Consider the following 20,159-nt stretch of genomic DNA (forward strand, 5'->3'; position numbering starts at 1 on the left):
TGATTCTGAGTTTATGAATGCTAAAGACAGTTCTCCATGTCACTGGTTTAAAATCTTTGATTAAAACAGTTGGGCTCCTTGTTTAAATAAAATGCCATTCTGGTAATTTGCAATTACTGAATAAGCATTAGCAAAAACGGGAGAAAGCAGTGAGGTCACATAGAAAGTGATACCCAGTCAACATATATATTTATTAGTGTCACCTATGAAATTTATGAGGCAAAGTAGTGCCGAAAGAATTTGCTGTCTTTGTAAGCAATGCTCATTTGAGGAATTGCCTAAGATAAATGGCTTTAGCTAATTGAATCATACACTTTCATAGTGTGCTACATATAAAACTAGACTAGGAAATAAATATAATTAAAGTAAACATGCCCTTCTAATTAGTAATTGTTTCTGCTGTTTTAAGCAAATTTCAGTGGCACAAAGTAGCTGTTCCAGTGTAAACCTAATAATGGAGGCTGTAATAACAGGTGTAAATTAACACAATGGAAAACATTTACAGTGTAACATTCTAAATTAAAAATGACATTAACAAGTCTGATTTTTAAAAAGCTGTATAATTAACATTTATTCAACCCCTGGCAAATTAGCCCAATACAAATACTAGATGATTTTATTTGTAGCTTATAACATTTTTCATGTTTTATTTTTGTTAAACAGTAAATGGAGCAAATGTGGTTCATTTCTCCAAGAACATGTCATATAAGGGCACCCACATAGGAAAGGCAACGAGAAAGAGAAAGCAAAGATATTTACCCAAAGGCGTTCTTTTTGTAAGTGATGTGCAGGAATTGTTTGAATACTTAACAATCTCACCCCAGTCAGTGTTCTTGGTTATGTATGCTCAGAAATAAAACATTGTGGATGGTTTAGGTTTGGAGGAATGCAAGTACAAACAGAAGAATATCTATTGCGCAATAAAATACTTTGATTCCCCCAAGTGCATCCTCAAAAAAGCATAATGTACTGCTAAGTGCTTAGCATTGATGTTTGTCTCTACAAATAAATATTGCCAACAGTATTTTCTTTTTATGATGGCACCTAATAGAATGTCATGAACAGGTAAGCAAAATACTGAAACGAGTACGAAAAAAAAGTTTTATCATAATTTGTGACAAAAGGTGCCATAATTTTCACATTATACAAAGTGTCTCATCAGATCCCAAAATGGAGTATAGTATAGCTGCACCATGCAGACAACTCATTTTCCTTTCTTAATTTTTTTCTAAACCTGTAAAAGTAAAAAGAATTTTCTGGTAGGGGGCAGGAGAAGTTGTAAATTTTTTTCAGCTTGCTTATCAAAAGGGAATTGGTATAGTTCAATTTTTTTGTGCAGTGTCTTCTGATTGCGACACACGGTAGGAGAATTCAAATATCATTACTTCCTCTTCCAAAGTGAATTTGTTAGACTGTATTCACCCCATAGTTGCATATCCTGAGAGAAAGTGAAAAAGTAGTCCTTTTAGCAAACAGTCCACAGTGATCTTAAGCTCCAGGACTCAGCTTTTGATGTTAAAGTTGGTTGGCTTCTTGCCAGTCGTGGCTTTCAACCACATATCCTGGGTGTCCTCAAAGGCCACACTGATGAGAATCTTCTTGAGTTGATTCTGAGTGGCTGGTCCTTAGTGTTTGGCTTTATATATATATATAGACACACACACAGAGTTGGGCTTGATTAAGATCTTCTCCCATTCGTACACAGAATAAACAGCACTCTTTACATGAGGAGAGTTATGCCATTTGCATCACCTGAAGATGTTAGGAGTTTGAGTTTGGTGACAGAGGGAGCAGTTGTGATGTTTGGTCACAAAATCATCTTGTTCTCCCCTTGCCTTTTCTATTGTTGTAAAAGAGGGTTCAAATCTTTTGTGCACCACAGAGTTTGAAGGATCAAAAGTAAATTTCTAATAGCAAATATAAGCCACCATAAATAGCAGCCCTTCTGGAATTTTTGGTGTCAAAGATTGCTTAGAGTTCTTGATTACCAATGCAAGATATTTTAGAAAAAAACTTTTTTTTTTAATGTCTTCCTTTGCATGCCCTGCATGTCTCTGTAGCACCAAAACATGGTGCATTTGGAGATGGTGGAATAGGTATTCCTCCTCTCACATCTTATGGATCAGTTTCTGAATTCAGGGACTGAAGAAAGGAAAATTTCTCAGTCCTTTAGGCCATGTATTAAAAAAACACAAACCAAAACCACCACCACCACCAAATTATTTCAAAAGCTGGGCTGTATAGAATCCTTATTCCATCCATTGGCTCTGAGGCAGGACAAGCACACCTAGGCCAGCCTGACAGATAAGAGTCAAACCTTTATAGCACATGTGAGTCCCTCAAGATTGTGGAGCAGCTGCACAGGGACTTCCATAGGTCCCCAGCCCAGAAGTAATCTGTATTTGGTGCATATTCCTCACAGGAAAGTGTCTTCATAGTTGGGGAGAACTAGTCTTAACTTGGGTAAGTGCTAACAGGCAGGTACTTATGGAGGAAAGATGTCCCATACAATACTGTAAGGCAGTGTTGCTCACCTGGACAGAGCCAGCGGGGGGGAGCTATGTTGTTCAATGCATGAAGATTTCCTGTTCTTGTTTATTTTGTATATTGAACCTGTCTGAGAAGGAACAACTTAATAACTGTCTGCTGGTGGGGACAGGGTCAAGATGAGGACTGACCAACCTGTTCTGAAATAAAGGAGCCATGAAGGAGGCTGTGGAGTAGACAGCCAGCCTCTTCCAGCCTTTCCTTTTAAAGTTAGATAGCATTTCTAAAATCATATCTAAATCTCCTCTGCTGCAAATTAAGTTGTGTGACCTAGCAGACACAGAATTCAATTCATCATTGTCTGCTCTGCAACAAGTTTTTTTATAGGTGGGAAGATCATTATCATGTGTCTCCCAGTCTTCTCTTTTCTAAACCAGACAAACCTTTTTTCTTTCCCCTATATCTCACTCCTTTATACGTCTGTCTCTTCTGGGCTACACCAGCTCTTTCATACAGCAGAGGTCCCCAGGCCAGACACTCCACTCCCTGTGTGTATATTCTCAGTGCCCAGCTGCAGGTCAGTTTTGGATGAAGTTTGTTATCAAAAGGACAAGGACAACAGGAATAGAATGAGAGGAAGACCCGGAGGACAGATGACATTTCGTGTGCTACGGTTGCTAAAATGGGAACCAAGTGCAACCATGAATCATTCAGCTGGTCCTTCTGCTGCAGGACACTTTCTGAGTCACAGCAGATTCAGGGAACCTACTGCCTTGTATCTCCTCCCCAAGACCAATGTAGCTTTACATGACTGTTGTATTTTAGCTGGAAGTTCTGTGTGGCTTTGAAGCCATATACCATAGAGTTTGCTTTTCCTTGTAAGCTTTCCTGACAATGGATATCAAATATTTTGCACAATCCAATGGTTCCCACGTTGGAAGTGGGAGACCGCTAACTGTATGATGTGCTTTTCTCTTTGTTTTCAGAGAGTCAGCTAATATTTTATGGTTATACATTTTCACAAGCATTCGAGCAGGTAGATGCATTAAGGGAGGCAAAGTTCTGGAATATCTGTTTTGTTTCATTTGGCCCCCGGGAGATACACAGAGTTTTTTCTGTTTTGTGTATTTTAATGAGATATGTCATAAGATGGTAAACCTAGGCTTTTAAATGGTTAGAGGACAGATTAATTTGAAATTAATAAATTCAAATAATATTATCTTCAGCTCGATACTTATGTCTACCCAACTAGTCAATTCCTTTTAATTCCTGTTCTTTCGGATTATGTAAAAACTCGGAGATCTTTGCCCTTTGTCACTGAGTTACTAAGCTATTATTTTGGTTCTCAGCAAAATTGAACATGGGTATTACAACAGTTTCACAGTTTCACAAGAAACAACCCCAAATTTAAAACTGAACAAAGTCACTGAGCTTATTTTCTCTTACTTGTAGTAAAGAACTCAAATGGAGTATCTTTACCTAAGACTTTTGCTTTTCTTTAATTAGAAGGAAATAATTCTCTGCCATTTCCTCTGTTACTGAGAAGCTATTTAAGCATTGCTACTTGGGAAGATTTTAAGGAAGGCTAAATGTAGTAGCAGTTTTCTGCTTAACACAGCATGCTAGCAACAAAATATTCTCTTGTTAATAACAGCTTCTGTTTACTTTTTTGCACTGGGATATTACAGTTACCAAGCGTGAATTATACTGTGCTTTGTTTGGATTCAAATAAAAATCAAGTTCACCAGCAGTGGTCTAGTTCCATGCTCTCTCCCACTCTCATCTATGTCATTTTTTCCCCACAGTGGGACCATCCAGCAGGGTGGGGAGGGGACAGCAAGCAGCTCCTTCACTTTTCTGTTCAGAGCTATTTCAGGTTTCTGCCAACAAGTCATACTGATGGACTGACACCATCGATGACTTGTGTCACAGCCCACTCCAGGAACACCACCTCTGCAACATGCAGAGATGTGCTGGCTTGCGGTAGGAAAATGAAAATGTGATGTTAGATCTGCCAGTGTCATTCTGTGTCTTTCAAATGTTAAACACCTTCCAAGAGGTGCAAATGATACTTCTTAACAAGAATTTGGGTATTTACTGCAGGGGTTTTGATTGTCATCACTTCTAAGACTAGAGAGCGTGAGAACATGTGAGCAGCTAAATCCACACTGCACGATTAGTATTCTTAGAGGTTCTGGATTTTTAGAAATATGAATATGAGTTTCAGTGAACTTCATGGATAGTGACCAGGGCAGAGTTTGCCTTGTCTTCAAAATCCTGTCCATTCCAATCCTGTCCCATCCCCAGAGGACTTTGGTATCAAGGGTTGATAACCTGCCGATACAAAGATGCAGGATGGGTTCCTCCTGTATGGATTATTATTATATATTTTTTTCCGTTGCAGAAGATCTTGTATCTTAAGCATCACCAGTCTGTCTGCTTTTCTGAACTGGAAAATCAGGGGAATTGCCACCTAGCCTTGTTCCACCTCTCTTTTTAAAAAATATGTGTTTTAACTCCTCTTGGTTATATTCTATGACCCTAGTGAAACAGGAGAAAATTAAATTCTGGCTTTTTTTTTTTTTAATGCATAACCTATTAGAGAAAGATTTTAGTCCTCCTAAGTTGTTCCCATGAATCCAGCTTCAGTACGCTTTCTGGGAGAGCACACAAATTGGATGTTCTTGAACACTGGAGTGAGAGAGGGTCAAACTGAAGCCCAATGTTTTGAAACATTTTAAAAAATTACAGAAATAAATGACACAGAGATTTCTAATAGAACAGGACCTTTGCTACAGAAGATTGAAATAGAAATGTTGTAGACATCTCCTCAACCCGTGCTTTTAGAATAATGCATACAGCTGTATGTATTATTCTAAATGCTTTTACAACAAGATATAGAATTTAGATACCTCTTACCACTTTTGAACTGAAACACTGAATAGTTTTGCACCTTAGACCATACAGGCAAATTATATCCTTATCGTTTACTGTAACATGAATATGCATTTATGAACTTGGACTTCAAATAAAGCACACAGTAAAAATAAAACATTTTTCTCTTATAAGCTTTTGTTGTTGTTGCTGCAGCTAAAATATACTGAGAGAAAGCAGACAGGGCAAGGCAGCTGTTAGAGAGTGAGGGGATGGTGGATCTGACTTCATCAGGTCACTCGCTTCCCCACTTTGGACTGGAACCAGGCTGGTCCCTCCAACAGACGGCATCTGCCTGTCTGGCACTGTCTCTGCACGGGCATCTCTGGAATGGCTTCTGCATCCATCGCCGCCATTAAAGCTTCTGGGTAATCTTTGGTCGTTTTTATCATATTACCTTCAGATTCAGAAATATTTTTTTAAAAATTAACCTACTTAAAAGTGAGGCACTTGGAACAGTCATGCTGTTTTTGTGAGTTAAAATACAGGAGCTTATTTTGCATTTTATTATGCTTGGAGTTTTGTATTCCAAACATGTTACATTTTGTTTTGGGTTTGTGACAGGGCCATGTCACCATCTCTCTTCTGAAGCAGAAGCAGAGTACCAAGAGAGGCACAAACCAAAAACAACTACAAAAAGATGTTTGTTTCAAAATTTTCTTTCTATAATGAGAGATAAAATCCTTTACTTCCCATTGCATGTGCTTAAGGAAGGGAGCACATGGGTGCTCCCTGTGCAGTTCAGAAGATGGGCAGCATGAGTTTAGTTCTAGCTGTCTTCGTCAGCAGAATGAATTGAGACTAGCAGATGTAAAGATGATTACATGAATTATACCATTCAGAGGGCATAAAAGTTTTAACTTTTTGATCATTTTAACGTGCATGAATTTGTATTCATGTATGAACATAAATGATTATTTTATGCACGGGTATGCCGGTTTTAGCTAACCTATCTTCCTGATTTTGCGTATCCCTTGAGGCAACATGTCAAAATATGACAGAGCCGCACAGGGCAAGCAGGATATAATGATTAAGAAACTGGAAGTCATACGGTTTGTGTGCTGTGCACTCTTCTTCTGCAGGTTCCAAGGATATGTGGTGATATTGTTATTTGGTCAAGCATAAACCTTGGGTCCACTTTACATTCTCCATTCTCAGAAGAAAGAAATGGGAAAAAACTGCATTTCACTCAAGTTTAAATGTATACAACGTATTTTAGAGAAGCTAGGTAGCTGTGTGGTGTAATGCAGTATGTTAGGCTAGTACTAACTTCTTGTGCAAGGAGAGTGAAACCTCCTCTATAAAAGCATTTTCTCACTGTTTGTAGCTTGAAGTTATGTATGAACCACAACTTTCTTAGGTTCTTGAGGCCAGACTTCTTACAGTGGTCTTTTTTGTTCCATGAAAGCAAGCCATCTATGTAGGCACTTGATAGATAGTTAGATTAGATTGTGATTTAGGTTTAGGTTTCTATATGCATATATATCTCTTGTTCCATTTTCTAGTTGTTCTACCTCAGTTGAGCAGAATGAAGATGGAACCTCATCGTTCCCTGTAAATGAGATTTTATGCTTCCAGACTCTGATACAAACTATTGCTAAAACCAAGCACAATTTCTTTGTAAAGTGAGCTACATTTCAGGTATTCCTTTAAGCAAAAGCGCAGGTTTTAGTGGATTTATTATTTGGACATTTACCATGGCTGATTCTTTTTGTATCTGTACAGCTGGCATAGGGTTTAAATACTTTGGTTGTTGCTGTATCTCCATGTGCAGTTATTAACATAGTCAAATTTATTTTTATCATGTAGACGTGCTAACATAGATCTGTTTAAAACTCAGTTCAGCCTTACCTGTATGTAGCGATGGCTCCTCTGTAATATATAAAACGCTGTAATAAGGACTCCATCTATCTCTAAAAGATGAAAGAAAGATAAATTAAAGCAAGACATCTCAAAACATATCAATTCTATTTCTGTGGAACCCAGACTCAGTGGCTGTCTGCTCAAGATCCCAAGCAGTGATTTTCCACAAATACATAAAAATCTGATGACTTATGCATCAACTTGTTCATATTTTTTTTTTTCCACACTGGGGCTGTTTTGTGGTTTCTATAATGCTGTAAATCATGATTAAGCACATAAAAAAGATTGTTGTCTCAGATCCATTTTAAGCCAAGTGAAACATAATACAATATAAAATTTACATCGTTTTCTTGATTAACCCTGATGAACCTTCAGTCATTATCCATTATAGTAAGAATGAATTGGAAATGTTGCTTTGTTAATAAAACATGTATAGACGTTTTCATGAGTCATAGATTTGATGGTTAGCAATAGATGACACCTTCATAATGAAATACTGTACTTTGGCTTTCATGAAAGTACAATACTACATAAAGCTTCAGTCCTGTGTCCCATTCTTCAGTACTGAATTTTGTTGCCTTTTGGACATCAGATCATTTCAAAAATTGATCTAAAATGAAGTGCAGAGAACATAAATATAGGCAGGAGTTTAGGTACCGGCTCTCTGTGTGTCGTTCACTCATGTTTAATAGAGGTTCTTAGTGGTGCCAAAAGCATTTAAGAGCTTAAATTAAAACTACTGGCCTTTGTCATCTGTGGAAGTCTGTAAAGTTTTACTTCTTTTGCTACTGTGCCAGGAATGTTTTCTAACAGACACCACTGTTATCTCTGTAGTGGCAAAGTGCTCTTACATCTGGCCTTAATGATTCATTACAGTTTTTGCTTTTGCTTCTCTAAGTCAAATTGCACCGCCGTGAATTGTGTGATAACATTTTTCTGTCAGTCACAGAGCTTTCAATTTTTGTGTGCTAGGTATACTTCTCAATCCTGCAATTAGCTGTGAGAAGACGGATCACTGTTCAGAGCCCCATGGAAAGAGTAGGCCATTTAAATTGCTAGAGAAAAATGGGAGCAAGGAGTTTTTTTTTCCCTGAAAAAGACCTTTTTTCAAGAAAAGTATAATAGACGCAAAACATGATTTTTCACAATATTCAGGATACTTATTTTGGTTTTTTTTACACTGAAACTAGCACTTAGATCCTTATTGAATGAAATCCAGTTTTCAGCAAATACATCAATAAGAAGCTCAACAAAAAATTTGAATTAAGTATTAAGCACTTGCTGCAAAATGTTGAATAGATTTTTAAAAGGCCAGAACATCCCCAGAAATCACAAAATGATATAAATAAATTAAGTTTATTGCAACATTCAGTCTGTGCACTCTCCAGGATATGCACCAAAACTATATGAATAATTTGCCTATGCAAGTACATCCTCTACAGAGACAAGCTGGGTGGCTCACAAAAAAAAAACCCGCTATTGTTTTTGACTAATTATGACTGTAAGGAACCTAAAGAAGAAGATTCAAGGAAAAAAAAAAAATCACACACACAGGCTTGTCAGATGATAACTGGAACAGTTTCCCATGCGTAAGGATGCCATGGAGAGCAGAAATCATTGTGGAGAAAAACAGACAAGTGGGGCATTGTGTCTGACATCTCTGGCAGGGAAGCGATGTAAGAAGAAACTGGATCAGATATCGGCATCACCAAGTGGGGTAAAGCCTTGTGTAGCAGCCCAGGGAATCCAGCAGTGTCAGGCAGAAAAAAGGATTCCTTATTGATCCCCTCAGCTGCTGTATTTTTGAGTTACAACATAAAAATAACATTAACAAAATCAAATTAAAGGGCTTAGCTGTGCTGTGTCTGGTATGTGCTCTTCAGTCTTTGCATTTTTTTTTCTCTCCACCTGGAAAATATGGATGAGGATACAAAAGGAATACTTTTTCTTATGTGATCTATGGTATCTGTTTCTTGACAGCTAAGATCTCCATTTAATTTCTGGACGTTTTAAGTACCATTTCGGATTGTGGAGAAAGAACCCTACCCATTCCAGGTGTAAGATTATTAATAGTGGTGAATATTTAACTTGTGAATTTACTTTCAAACAATATATTGTTAGAGCAGTGCAAAATTAAAAGTGATAGTAATGTTCTGTTTCTAGCTTGGCTCAGTATCATTATTAGATCTTCATAGTTATTTTTGCTAGCAGTTTTAGGGTTCTAAAAAGAGAGCACCAGCACTTAATAGCAAAAAGAAAATAGTAAGTCATTGACTATAGAATTGCCCATTAATACTGAATGGTGAATTTTTGTATATCTATATATACTGTAGATATGAACTGGTAGATTTTTATCATCTGAATAAGTTATTTTTCCAGAAACTAAAAAAAAAAAAATTAAAAAATAGGAATTATGTCTCAGTTTCTCTCATTGGGCAAAACATCACTGAGAGAAGAAAATGTGCATGATTTGTCTGTAGCAGAGCTGGAAGAGGTGCTCTTGTACAAGCAGATGTTGAACTAAATTGGATTTTTTTTTTTTAATGTTCCTCTGTTGTGATGTTTACTGCTCCGACTCCACAGCCTAGATCCCAGTCTCAGTTGCAACCCTAGGTTTTTTCAGTATTTCAATACGTATTTAAAATTCAGTCAGGTTGCAGGCAAACCACATACATTTTGTGAATGTCGGATGTAAGCATCTATAAGATAATAACTGCACCCACAATTAGTCTTTCCTTGGTTTCTTCCAGTTGCCCAGCATGAGCCCTCAGAAGACCTGCCTTGAGATGCTGATTTTGCAGATATGATATGTATATATGCATTCATTTGGTAGATGCTATATATCTGCCCCTGAAAATATAGCTCCTCGTTTCAGACTTGGAATTTCCAGGCAGATAATTAAAGCAATCTCGCACCTTCCAGCCCGCACCTGCCACCGCACGAGCGGCCAGCCCAGCTCGGCTCCCTCTGATCATATTCATGTTTGGACGGCAGTGTTTCATGGTTAATACAAATCATAAACAGGCTGTAAAAGCTGAAGCATCAATGAATCCTAGCTTTAAAATTGCTGGAAGCTAAAGTTTTAAAACTGATACCGCAAAGTGAAAAATGAAATTTAACCAGGCATTTTGGTGAAGGAAAAATAATTTATTGGATGTAAGATGAAAAGCTGTGAGAGTAAACATCAATCTCATCTTAGACACATGTCATTGATTGATGTTTGCTCTGTGCTGCTGCCTGGAGGTAAACTCTTTGAAATAGCAAAGTAGGTACTTTATCTGTCTGTGGATAGGAGCACAGTTTGTTAAGTTACTGCTTTTTTGAGACCTGGCTACATCTTTATGTTCAATCAAAGTGAGAACAGTAAATCAGAGTAATTGCTTTACCCCACGGCATTTCTGTTTGTAAATGGGAAAAAATACTGTAAAAATCCTCAAATTAACTTCTGCTGTTTAAGCTAGATAAAAAGTCTAAAAGAGTTGTTTTCAACCTGGGAAGGTATTTTATTGATTACGCCACTTGTTCATCAAAGGCATCCCCTTTGTTATAATCGAATCGATAGTTCAAATGTCATTAGGGAAAACATTTACTGCTCAGAAATGTAAGGTTGCCATCTCTAAGAGCTCCCCATAACCCATTAGCAATTAGTTCCCAAATAGGCATCATTTATACTTGGCTGAAAATGGAACTGGTACCAAGAAACTGGCCAGTGAAAACCATGGACATGAACAGTAAAATAGAAAACAGGCATTAAATGATAGCACTTCCATGTTAAGCACAGCAATTTAGCAAGCAAAATAACCTGAATTGTTGTAATTAAATTGTCAGATTTAGAACTATTTTCTAAAAATGTTTGGGGCTGTTGCCTTTACAAGGTCTCAGGCTGGTTAGTTCTTTTGTGATTTAAAATATTGCAGAGATGTGGGAATGGCGGCACGTTTAAATTCAGAATCCAGTTTCCATTCTGAATTCAGTTTCATAATCACTGTCCTGCATCAGGATTGGACTGTTTTTTTATTGTGTTATATAAGTTTTTCCCTGGAATTACTCTCTTTAGCTACTTTGGCATAAATGTGGTAATTCAGGGGAGAATTAGACTATTAAATACTTCAGAAATTGTCTTCAGCCTGAAATTTAGTGTATTGACTTGTGTGCCAGATCACAATTTGTGGGGGAATGTTGAGAATAATCAGTAAACCATTTTAAAATTTATTTTCTTGACATATTGCCTGTTTTTCATGGTTTTGAAGCAGTTCCAACTTTATTCATAATTCAGAAATGACTGTGTGGTAAAATTTAATTTCAAAGATATATGTGTCCTCATAGAAAACTTGTTCACGGGTCCGGTTTTATTCTTGAAACACACATATCTTTTAGTCACTTATGGTGTGGGTTGTCTTTTTTGTTGTGGGTTTGTTTGTTTGTTAGGCACATGATCAGCTCTGAACACTCCCAGGGGATATTCAGGGACTGCACCTGGCAGCTTGGGGATGGCATCATTTCCATGATGCTGGGAGTGGGTGTCGTGATCTGACGGCGCTTTGTATGGAGCCTCTTAATCCGATTGTGTATTTAGAAGGGTCAGTTTGGGCACAAATGGGGAAGTCAACAAAATCTGGCAAAGCAGCTCAGCCCTTGCAAATGGGATCTAGGTCTTCCCTACCAAAGGCCCACCAGGAGCCCATGGGAACTGTGAGTTTTGCGAGTTTAAGAAATCGTTGCATGTTAGCATGAAGCATCAGCTCTGCTTTTGTTATTAATATGTCTAGATTTCAGTTTCTTAAAATTTTGTGTGAAGTGCACACATAGTTGCTGGGGTGAAGGAGATCAACCTGCTGGGTCAAAAACCTTACCAGCAAATAAACAAGCTACTCCTTCTAAATCTATATCACAATGTTTATGTGCGTGGGGAGGTAGAAGGAAGGTGTGTATTTATGTGTGGGCAGTTGGGTGTTGCAAAGCCCTCACAATTCAGAGAATAATGAACTGAATCTTTGGACTGGAAAATTATATTGGAAGGTCTGGAAAGGCGAAGGTGAGGCAGCAGGTTACTGCAAATGGTAACGAGTTTAGTAATTGTTGCCAGGTGTGTGTATATGTGTGGTAACACTATCCTCTGTTCATACTGGTAGGACAGCGTGAGTCACTGCCCCCTTCCTTTGCCAGAAAATAAACTGATGCGAGGCAAGGGGAGAACCCGTGGCCTCACCCTCAGTTTACCTACCTGTGTCTTTACAGCCTCAAAGATGCCAGCTGTTACAAGGATGGTGATCCTGTAGCAAAATAACAGTCTCCTTACTGAATCTCCCGTTAGTGATGTGGCAATTTTTGTGGCTTCTGAAAAGGTCAAGCAGCATCATTAATGCACACCATACATCTGCAAAGGCGTGTAATTCCTCAGAGAAGGTGCAGTGCTTTAGTTTGTGGAAAAGGACATCTTCCTCTGAATGCAAAACTGCGTGTTCCCTAAAACTGAAGGACAGGAGGACATGTTGGTACAATTGTCTCCACTCAATTCATTGTGGAGATTAGACCTTTTTATTTGAGTACTTCCAAGTAGTGATGTCTGATGGATGTAAATTGAGACCAAAAAAAAAAAAAAAAAAAGAAGAAAGAAAGAAAAGGAAGCTCTTCAACACTTAAAACTACACTTTTTATATGATTCCCTTCAGCCTAGCCTGAGACTCCATAACTCTTTGGACTTTGTAGGAGATTAAATCCAGTCCCAAGTTTTTCAGGTAAGGTTATTGCTCTGCTCCTAGGCTGTCCCCTGAGCCATCTCTGTCTATTTCTAATTAAGGGCTAAAGGAAATGGTTCTTCTGATGTCAGGAGTAGCATGAAGAAAAGCTATGAGCATTTCTGTCAGTGCTGTGGGGAGGCTGGTGCCGCACCTGCCCTCCCAGGAGGCACCAGCGCGCCTGGGCCTGGGCTCTGCACCTCAGGCTGGTCTCACAGGGAGCCATGCCCACCTCACGCATGGCCAAAGGATGGGCAGCCATCATGGTATTCATGCAAAAGTCATCACAACAGATCAAAATTTCATAAACATGCCTCCTGTGAGAGGTTTGGTGATCCACTGGTATTCTGATCTGTAAAATAACCTGAGAGTTAATTATTTGAAGTACTCCAGAAGAAGCAGAGAAGGTAGAGCTGCTGTGACCGCATGGTGGTGATGGTGTGTGGAAGGTGCTTTGAGCCTGAGACACTGGTATTTAGACATAATTAATTGGCATGTCCAATACGTCTCTTGGCAGATCTTCAGGCTGAGATAAATCAAAGCGTGGTTTTAAAGCAGTGGGCTAAATTTGATATGATAGTGTAATTTTTATAATGCAACATTTATTCATCTATAAATTTTGTAACTGTTTGACTTGTTACACATACTTTCGTTCATGTTCTTAAAGCATGAATTTGAAACAGATGCAGCATTTTAAAAATAATAATATACCACTTGAAAACTATCTACAGTCATCCTTTTGGAGTTTGACCTGTATGAAACAAATATAAATGACACTGACTTTTGAGAGATGAACAGTTGCATGTTCTTTGGTTTCCAAGTCTTGCAAATCTGCTTCAACATTTTGGCCCATACTAGCAAAACTCTTCATCAATAAACTAATGTGTGAGTTTGCATATAACATATATACTTATATATAAATACATCAGCCACATACACACACGTGCCCCAATGAGGAAGAAAACTTGAGATTTTCATGAACTTGTGTTTCGTGGCTTAGCTATGGAAAAGACAAACACTATAAACTATTAAAAAGGTACATGTACATTTGGTATTGTTTGAAATTACAGATTAAAAAAAAAAGAATGAAGGAAGAAAAATATTAAAAAGAATAATTTTCCATTAACTGAAGTGTTTGCAATAAAGACAATTATAGCAGCTGGCAGTATTATCATTGAACCAAAATAAATAAATACATTTGGTGACATCCATGCAAGGAAATGTGTTTACTGCAATGTTCATGCAAATAAGGAGCAGCCCCACAAGTGCTAAAGATTTTGCCATCTGGTATTACCAAAGAAATACAAATCTCAATTTGTAGCTCTTCCTGACTTACTGCTTATAGGTGGCATATAGGCATTGTCATACGGTTTTGTCATTTGCATAATCATTCTGAATTATTGTGGGTTATGCATTGCATTGCCAACAGTGAACTTCTCATTTGGGAAGGAGGTTCAGAGATCTGTATGTCTTCATCAAATATGACTTCATCAAGAAAAGGGATATTAGAGACCTACACACCTCCATTAAATAAAGGGATAAAAAAGTCCCTCCTCTTTAGGAATATCACACTGATGCAATTTTAAATTTGTACAAGGTCTAGTGAAGAATGTTGCACTTGTTTACTTCCTAGAAATCAGATAGAGATCAGTATTATAATTAATCTCAGAGGAGCTGCCCATCTCTATTTGCCTGCAGGCTAGAGTCCAAATGCAAAGCATCTCAAAGAGTCAAGAGGTTCTGAGTGAGGAAACGTGACTGAGGATGAAGTTGCGGATCCCTGCAACTGAAGGGAAAACTCAACCTGAGAACGATTATTCAAGGTGGCAGAAAGTCTGCTTTAGACACAGAGGTTCTTGTTACTGATGGAGGTACACTCACATAGTGTGATGTAGTAACCAAGGACCGTGGCTCGTGTAGCAGTAAATGACAGCTTCTCTGCCTCTGGCCTTGGCAGCATGTGCAGCCAAGATGACCTCTACTCACAGGGACCCCATGGGGTGGCCTTCACTATCCCCTTCTTCCTGAAGGAAGGCATTTTCCATGCTCAAAACTCCACCCCTCATGACACTTCTTTTCAAAGAGGGGTGTCGGTGTGAGTAACATGCACTGCTCATGAAAAATGTGCAATAAAACTTCAAAAAATTCAACCACCTGTAAGTGGAATAAACAAACTGGTGGCTGGAAGCTGTCTCTAACCTGCTGTACTGAAACCCTGTGTTTCACAATAAATCTCCATGTTCGAGCACCCTGCTCAGCATGTGGCATCTGCCCTCAGACTCATCAGAAGGGTGCTCTGCAGCCTAGCTCAAGTCAGCAGCTTTAACGAGTAAACAGGAGAGTTTGTGTCTGTTTGGTGATTGCTGAGGCACTGTTTTTAAATACTAATACCATCTAACGTATCCTCTCAAGTCTTGAATTAGAATTAGATAGCTGTTGGCCTTTTTACTGCCTTGCCTGGGGCATACTAGGTAGTGTCACGTGCGTAGCTGATGCAACATATGTTTTGCTAACTGGGAAGCTAGTTAGCAAGACAACCTTTTACTTATTAACACATGGTACACTTACATGACATTAATATATATTTCTACTTTACAGATTTACAGTGCCAGAAGAAAGGCATTAGCTGAGCTAAGCAAAATACGCAATCAGCATCCTCGTCACATTGTCCTGAAATAGCATGTAAACACATCGTTTTCCTTTGTGAAGAAAATAGAACAGACTGAAATGTGCAAACCTGTGTTGTTGTCGGGGAAATTCGAGGACAGGGTTCTCTGGTTTATGTTGTCATGCATGAAACTAGAATTCTGGAAAAAGAAAATAATTTTTATTCTGGATATCTAGATTGGAACTAGGCTAGTTCATTTCTAAAAATTAGTACTGTTGTGTAATGCAGTGATTTTATTCTCTCTCCAGCTGCACTCTACCAGCCATACATACACTATCATGCCAGTATTAATTTATTCATGCTCTGAAGTTGTGATAGTGTCAAATCCATCAGAAAGAGGAATTGTTTCAGTAGTAGTTTCACGACTTGGCTGATTAACAGAGATCAGAAGAAGCAGCCTAACTGTGGAAACCACTACAGCATGTAGTTTTAACAGCTCTTTAGGGAGCTAGTTAATGAAAGAATCACTACAGAAACACATCCATGTGAAAAAAGGAGCATTCTCATACAACACTCAGAGGATATGTCATAAGTGGAAATATGTTCATAATTTCTATTTACTCATAGCTGTAATTACCATCTGCCTTAAGAGTACTTTCAGTCTTTGTCAAAGTTGCTTCGATATTTCCTTTGTCACATTTCAAGCAGAGAACTTCTGCACAGACTAGATCCTGCCCTGTGATTTCTTTTTGATTCTTCTGTAAGAATTTAATTATCTATTCTCTGTGTGAAGAAAGCACCAGCATTCCCAGAGACCTGCGCCTCCCCAGCCTGCTTGGACTGGCATTCATCTGATTCATGTTCTTGCTTACTTTTGCCATCTGTCTGCAAACTAGAGTTCTTCACTTTTAAATTTGCTCTAATTTATATGTTGCCTGCTAATTTTTAACTCTTAAGAAGCTATTCCTCTTTCTTGCTGCAGTGTCTACGAGCCGGATAGAAACGTGCTGCGAAGGAAAGAATGGGAAAGGAGAAATCAGGAGGCCCAGCAGGAGGATGGCGCATTTAACACGAGTTACTCCCTCTTCAGTGAACCGTACAAGGTAGATGCTTCCCAGCTGGGTGGCTCCTTATTTATTTATTTATTCCACAGTACAAAAACACAGCCTGCAGAAGGCATTGTCCAGGTTTCAGCACCCTCCCATAAGTGCTAACCTCACAAAATTCCCAAAGAACGTTTATGGTTAGTTGAGAATTGGATTTTTAGATATATATGTGTATATATATATATAGGCTTCTTATAATGTTCAGCAGTACACAAGAATGAAATAAACTAGAAATACCCTAACAATATTTGAGTTGGAATTAAAACTAGGAGGTGAAGGTGACAGTGCCCTGTTTTTGCAACATGAAAGAAACCAATTGTGTTAGAATTGTGTGTGAAGGTCAAGTAATACAGTAAACATTGTGCTCTGTCCAAGGTTAATGCAATGAAATATCTTGGTGTTTGCCTTTTTTTTTTTTTTTCTGTACACATTACCAACAAAATCTGTCTGCTATACATGTTTTGCCCTCACCAAAGGTAGAAGTAACTTAGGAGTCTCAACTCCCTGTTTTATTCCCCGTGGTAACAGTAGTGTGATGATGCACAGCCATCTCTCCCCACTCCTTGTTAGAAGGGTCAAGCAGGAACTTCTGCATTTTGCAGAAGCCTGTAAACCATGGCCTTGTGAACATGACCAGAGAGCGGTATCCCAGGGGTTCTGCTCCTCTCCCCCAGCTAGCCCAGTAACTGCCTGCCTGCATCAAAGCATAATCGTGTATCATCTACTGTGCCATTCCAGTAACGCCCAAGTTACTGTTAAAAGCACCACGTTGTGAATCCTTTCCCTCCATGCTGCATCACTTGTCCTTGATGCTTTGGGTGCTTTAGTGCCTCTTTTTAAGGAGCCTTGTGACACTTGGCTTCTGACTTCCATGGTTCCATGTTTCTGCTCATGCTCCAGGGTCAGCTTTTAGCTCTCCGTTTTTCCAGATTGTTGTTTGTTTTTAATCCCTAATAAAAAAAGAAAGATCTACCACTTTCAAAGCACGTCCCTTGATAGAAGACAGCTCTGCCTGCCTTGAAGCTGACCTCCAGCTGCCCGAATTTCAGATTCATTACAAAGGCATTTAGAAACCATAGGAAATGTCTTGAACTCCTCAAGGCTCTACCTGAAAAAGTCTACTGGTAAGACCAATCAAAGGCTAATCCATGGGAAAAAAGCCTGAAAAGCTTCAGTCAGCTGTGTCTTGGCATTTTATGATGACTCTGCTGCAATGGGGACTGAATAATTTTCCATTTGGTAGGTCAAATCAAATAGACCCCTCACAAAAAGGACCTGTCCTTTTGCTAGGTCCCTGATACCATTTTCCCTGTGGCACCTGAAGTTGGTAATACTGAAGCTCAAATCACTTACAAAAGTGGTATCATTGTAATATTTTGTGCACTTTGATTATTACCTGTGTGCTGATGTACTGACTGTCATGGCACAGACTCCATGTACCATGGACACACCAGTAGTTCCTGAGTTATGATGTCTGAAGGCATCTCTATGCAAACACGTTATAATTCCCTGAACTTTAACAGGACTGGATGAAAGATCATTGATGTCTCCAGAAGCAGAGAGGATACTGAGTGGTTATCCTCTGGGGAGATCAGAATAATGCTTCTTATCTTATCCATGCTTCTTATCTTTAAACACCATGTCCCTACTTCGGACAAGCATGTAAAGAAGCTGGCTTTGTCAAGGAAACATGGAGAAAAGCAAAGCCAGGACAGCAGTGTAGCTCACTCAGCTCTGTTGGTGTGACAGCTGCTTGGGATGACCAGTCATTCTGACCATATTTGACATCAAAACTTCATCAGTGGCATATCATGTCTACACTGGCAATGGACTATTGCATTGTCTGAACTCATCTGAGCATTTGCGAACCTTCGGCATGAGGGTGCAGTGCTGCAGTTTGGGCTTTTTGATCTTATCGCAGAGAGAGGCTGACTGCAAAAGTGGAAACCCTTCTGTGAAAACAAAACTGAAACCCACTCTTACTGTCTTTAAAGATAATTTCCAAGTTTTAGGTGTTTCCAGAGGGAAATGAAGTTACAGCAGACATTCACTGCAAAGTCTGATTAAATTCAGTATTCCTCTGCACAGCTTGAGAAACATGAGCTAAAGCCAAAGGATTTGCCATTCAGAAAGCCATATCTAAAAATCAAAGGCAGACTGGAAATCTCTTAAATCTTGTGTCCTCTCTCACCTTGACATGTATCACTACTCTGTAACATCAGTTTTTCTGAAAAATCCTGACTCTTTGGGTTGCCCCTTATCCTGTTCAAAGTATCCATAGCAACCCTTTATGAAAGATTACAGGGAATCTAGTATCTTTTACCTAAAATATCTTTTACAGGTGGTGAAAAAGTGGTAAATTCATTTTGAATATTTCTTGGGCAGAATACATTGCCTTATTAACCATATCAGGATTTTTAATGAAGAAAAAAATCCGATGGCCTTCCATGCAACCATCAGGTTTATTTTCAGAAGTGTTGGATCTTGCAGTCTTCAAATACATGGATTCATCTTGCATTGCAGAAGAATAAATATCAGAGCACTGTAAGTTAGAAATGTTTGCACAGAGTGCTTTTCCTACCTACTCATTTTGGGATCATGTTTTCCCTATGTGAATGATTAAGTAAAGCCAGCAATATTTCAGAGCAAATAATAGGAAAAACTGTTCCATCTAAAGCTCATAACAAGTTACCTCAGATCTCATCTTGTTCCCAAGAGGATGTAGGTGAACTCGTCTGGATGAGATCAGCTCAACACAAAATGGTCTCACCTCAGGTTGTCTCCAGTGTGTATCCAGAAGGAATAAACAACGTCAACCAGCTGCCAGCATGTACCATGGTATCAGCATTAGATCAGTTTGCTGCAGTTATTCTTGTGGTTTTCTGGGGTCTCTCAATATGAAGTGCCTGTGTGACCTTCACATCACATTCGTGCAGAAGACATTGTGCTGACTTTTCTGGGCTAGTGATAGTGTACAGATAATCTGCTATTAGGCTTTTATTTCGTCCTCATCCAAATAGCAGCCATTAGGAAGAATGGACCTTCTGTTAGGGAAGTTGGACTGTCTAAGAGGCAAAACTTGGACATAAATTCTCTTATGTTCATGGACCTAGAGGCAGCTGGGTGGAGAGTTGCCCCACGAGCTGTCTGTGCTGTAGGAGACTTGTGGGTGTCAGGGGCCCTGTTCCATTTGGTGGTCCTTGTTGCTGTGCTCCTGGCAGGGAAGGAAACCTCATACACACACTGGCTGAATCAGGCTGGATGCAGGCCGAAGGGCAGGTCACTCTCCATAGAGGGAAGCTGCAAAAATATCTCTCTACAAGGTAACTACACAGGGTAGAGGATCCAGCAGAAGCACAGAAAAGATCCGCTGGATAAAAGGAACATTTTCTCTGCCTTCTGGAAAGTAATTCTGCTGGTCAA

General features: G+C 38.9%; 1 protein-coding gene across 2 annotated transcripts in view; it reads left to right on the forward strand.

Moving 5' to 3' along the window:
* AFF3 (ALF transcription elongation factor 3) overlaps window positions 1-20,159 on the forward strand; it is a 333,175-nt gene that overhangs the window by 33,591 nt on the left and 279,425 nt on the right. For both annotated transcript variants that reach the window (XM_065829465.2, XM_071808326.1), the window contains exon 2: window positions 16,613-16,733. In XM_065829465.2, the coding sequence (XP_065685537.2) occupies window positions 16,613-16,733 (121 nt within the window). The remainder of the gene's footprint in view (window positions 1-16,612; window positions 16,734-20,159) is intronic.

The sequence above is a fragment of the Patagioenas fasciata genome, chromosome 1, assembly GCF_037038585.1.
Source record: "Patagioenas fasciata isolate bPatFas1 chromosome 1, bPatFas1.hap1, whole genome shotgun sequence".
NCBI classification, from domain to species: Eukaryota; Metazoa; Chordata; class Aves; order Columbiformes; family Columbidae; genus Patagioenas; species Patagioenas fasciata.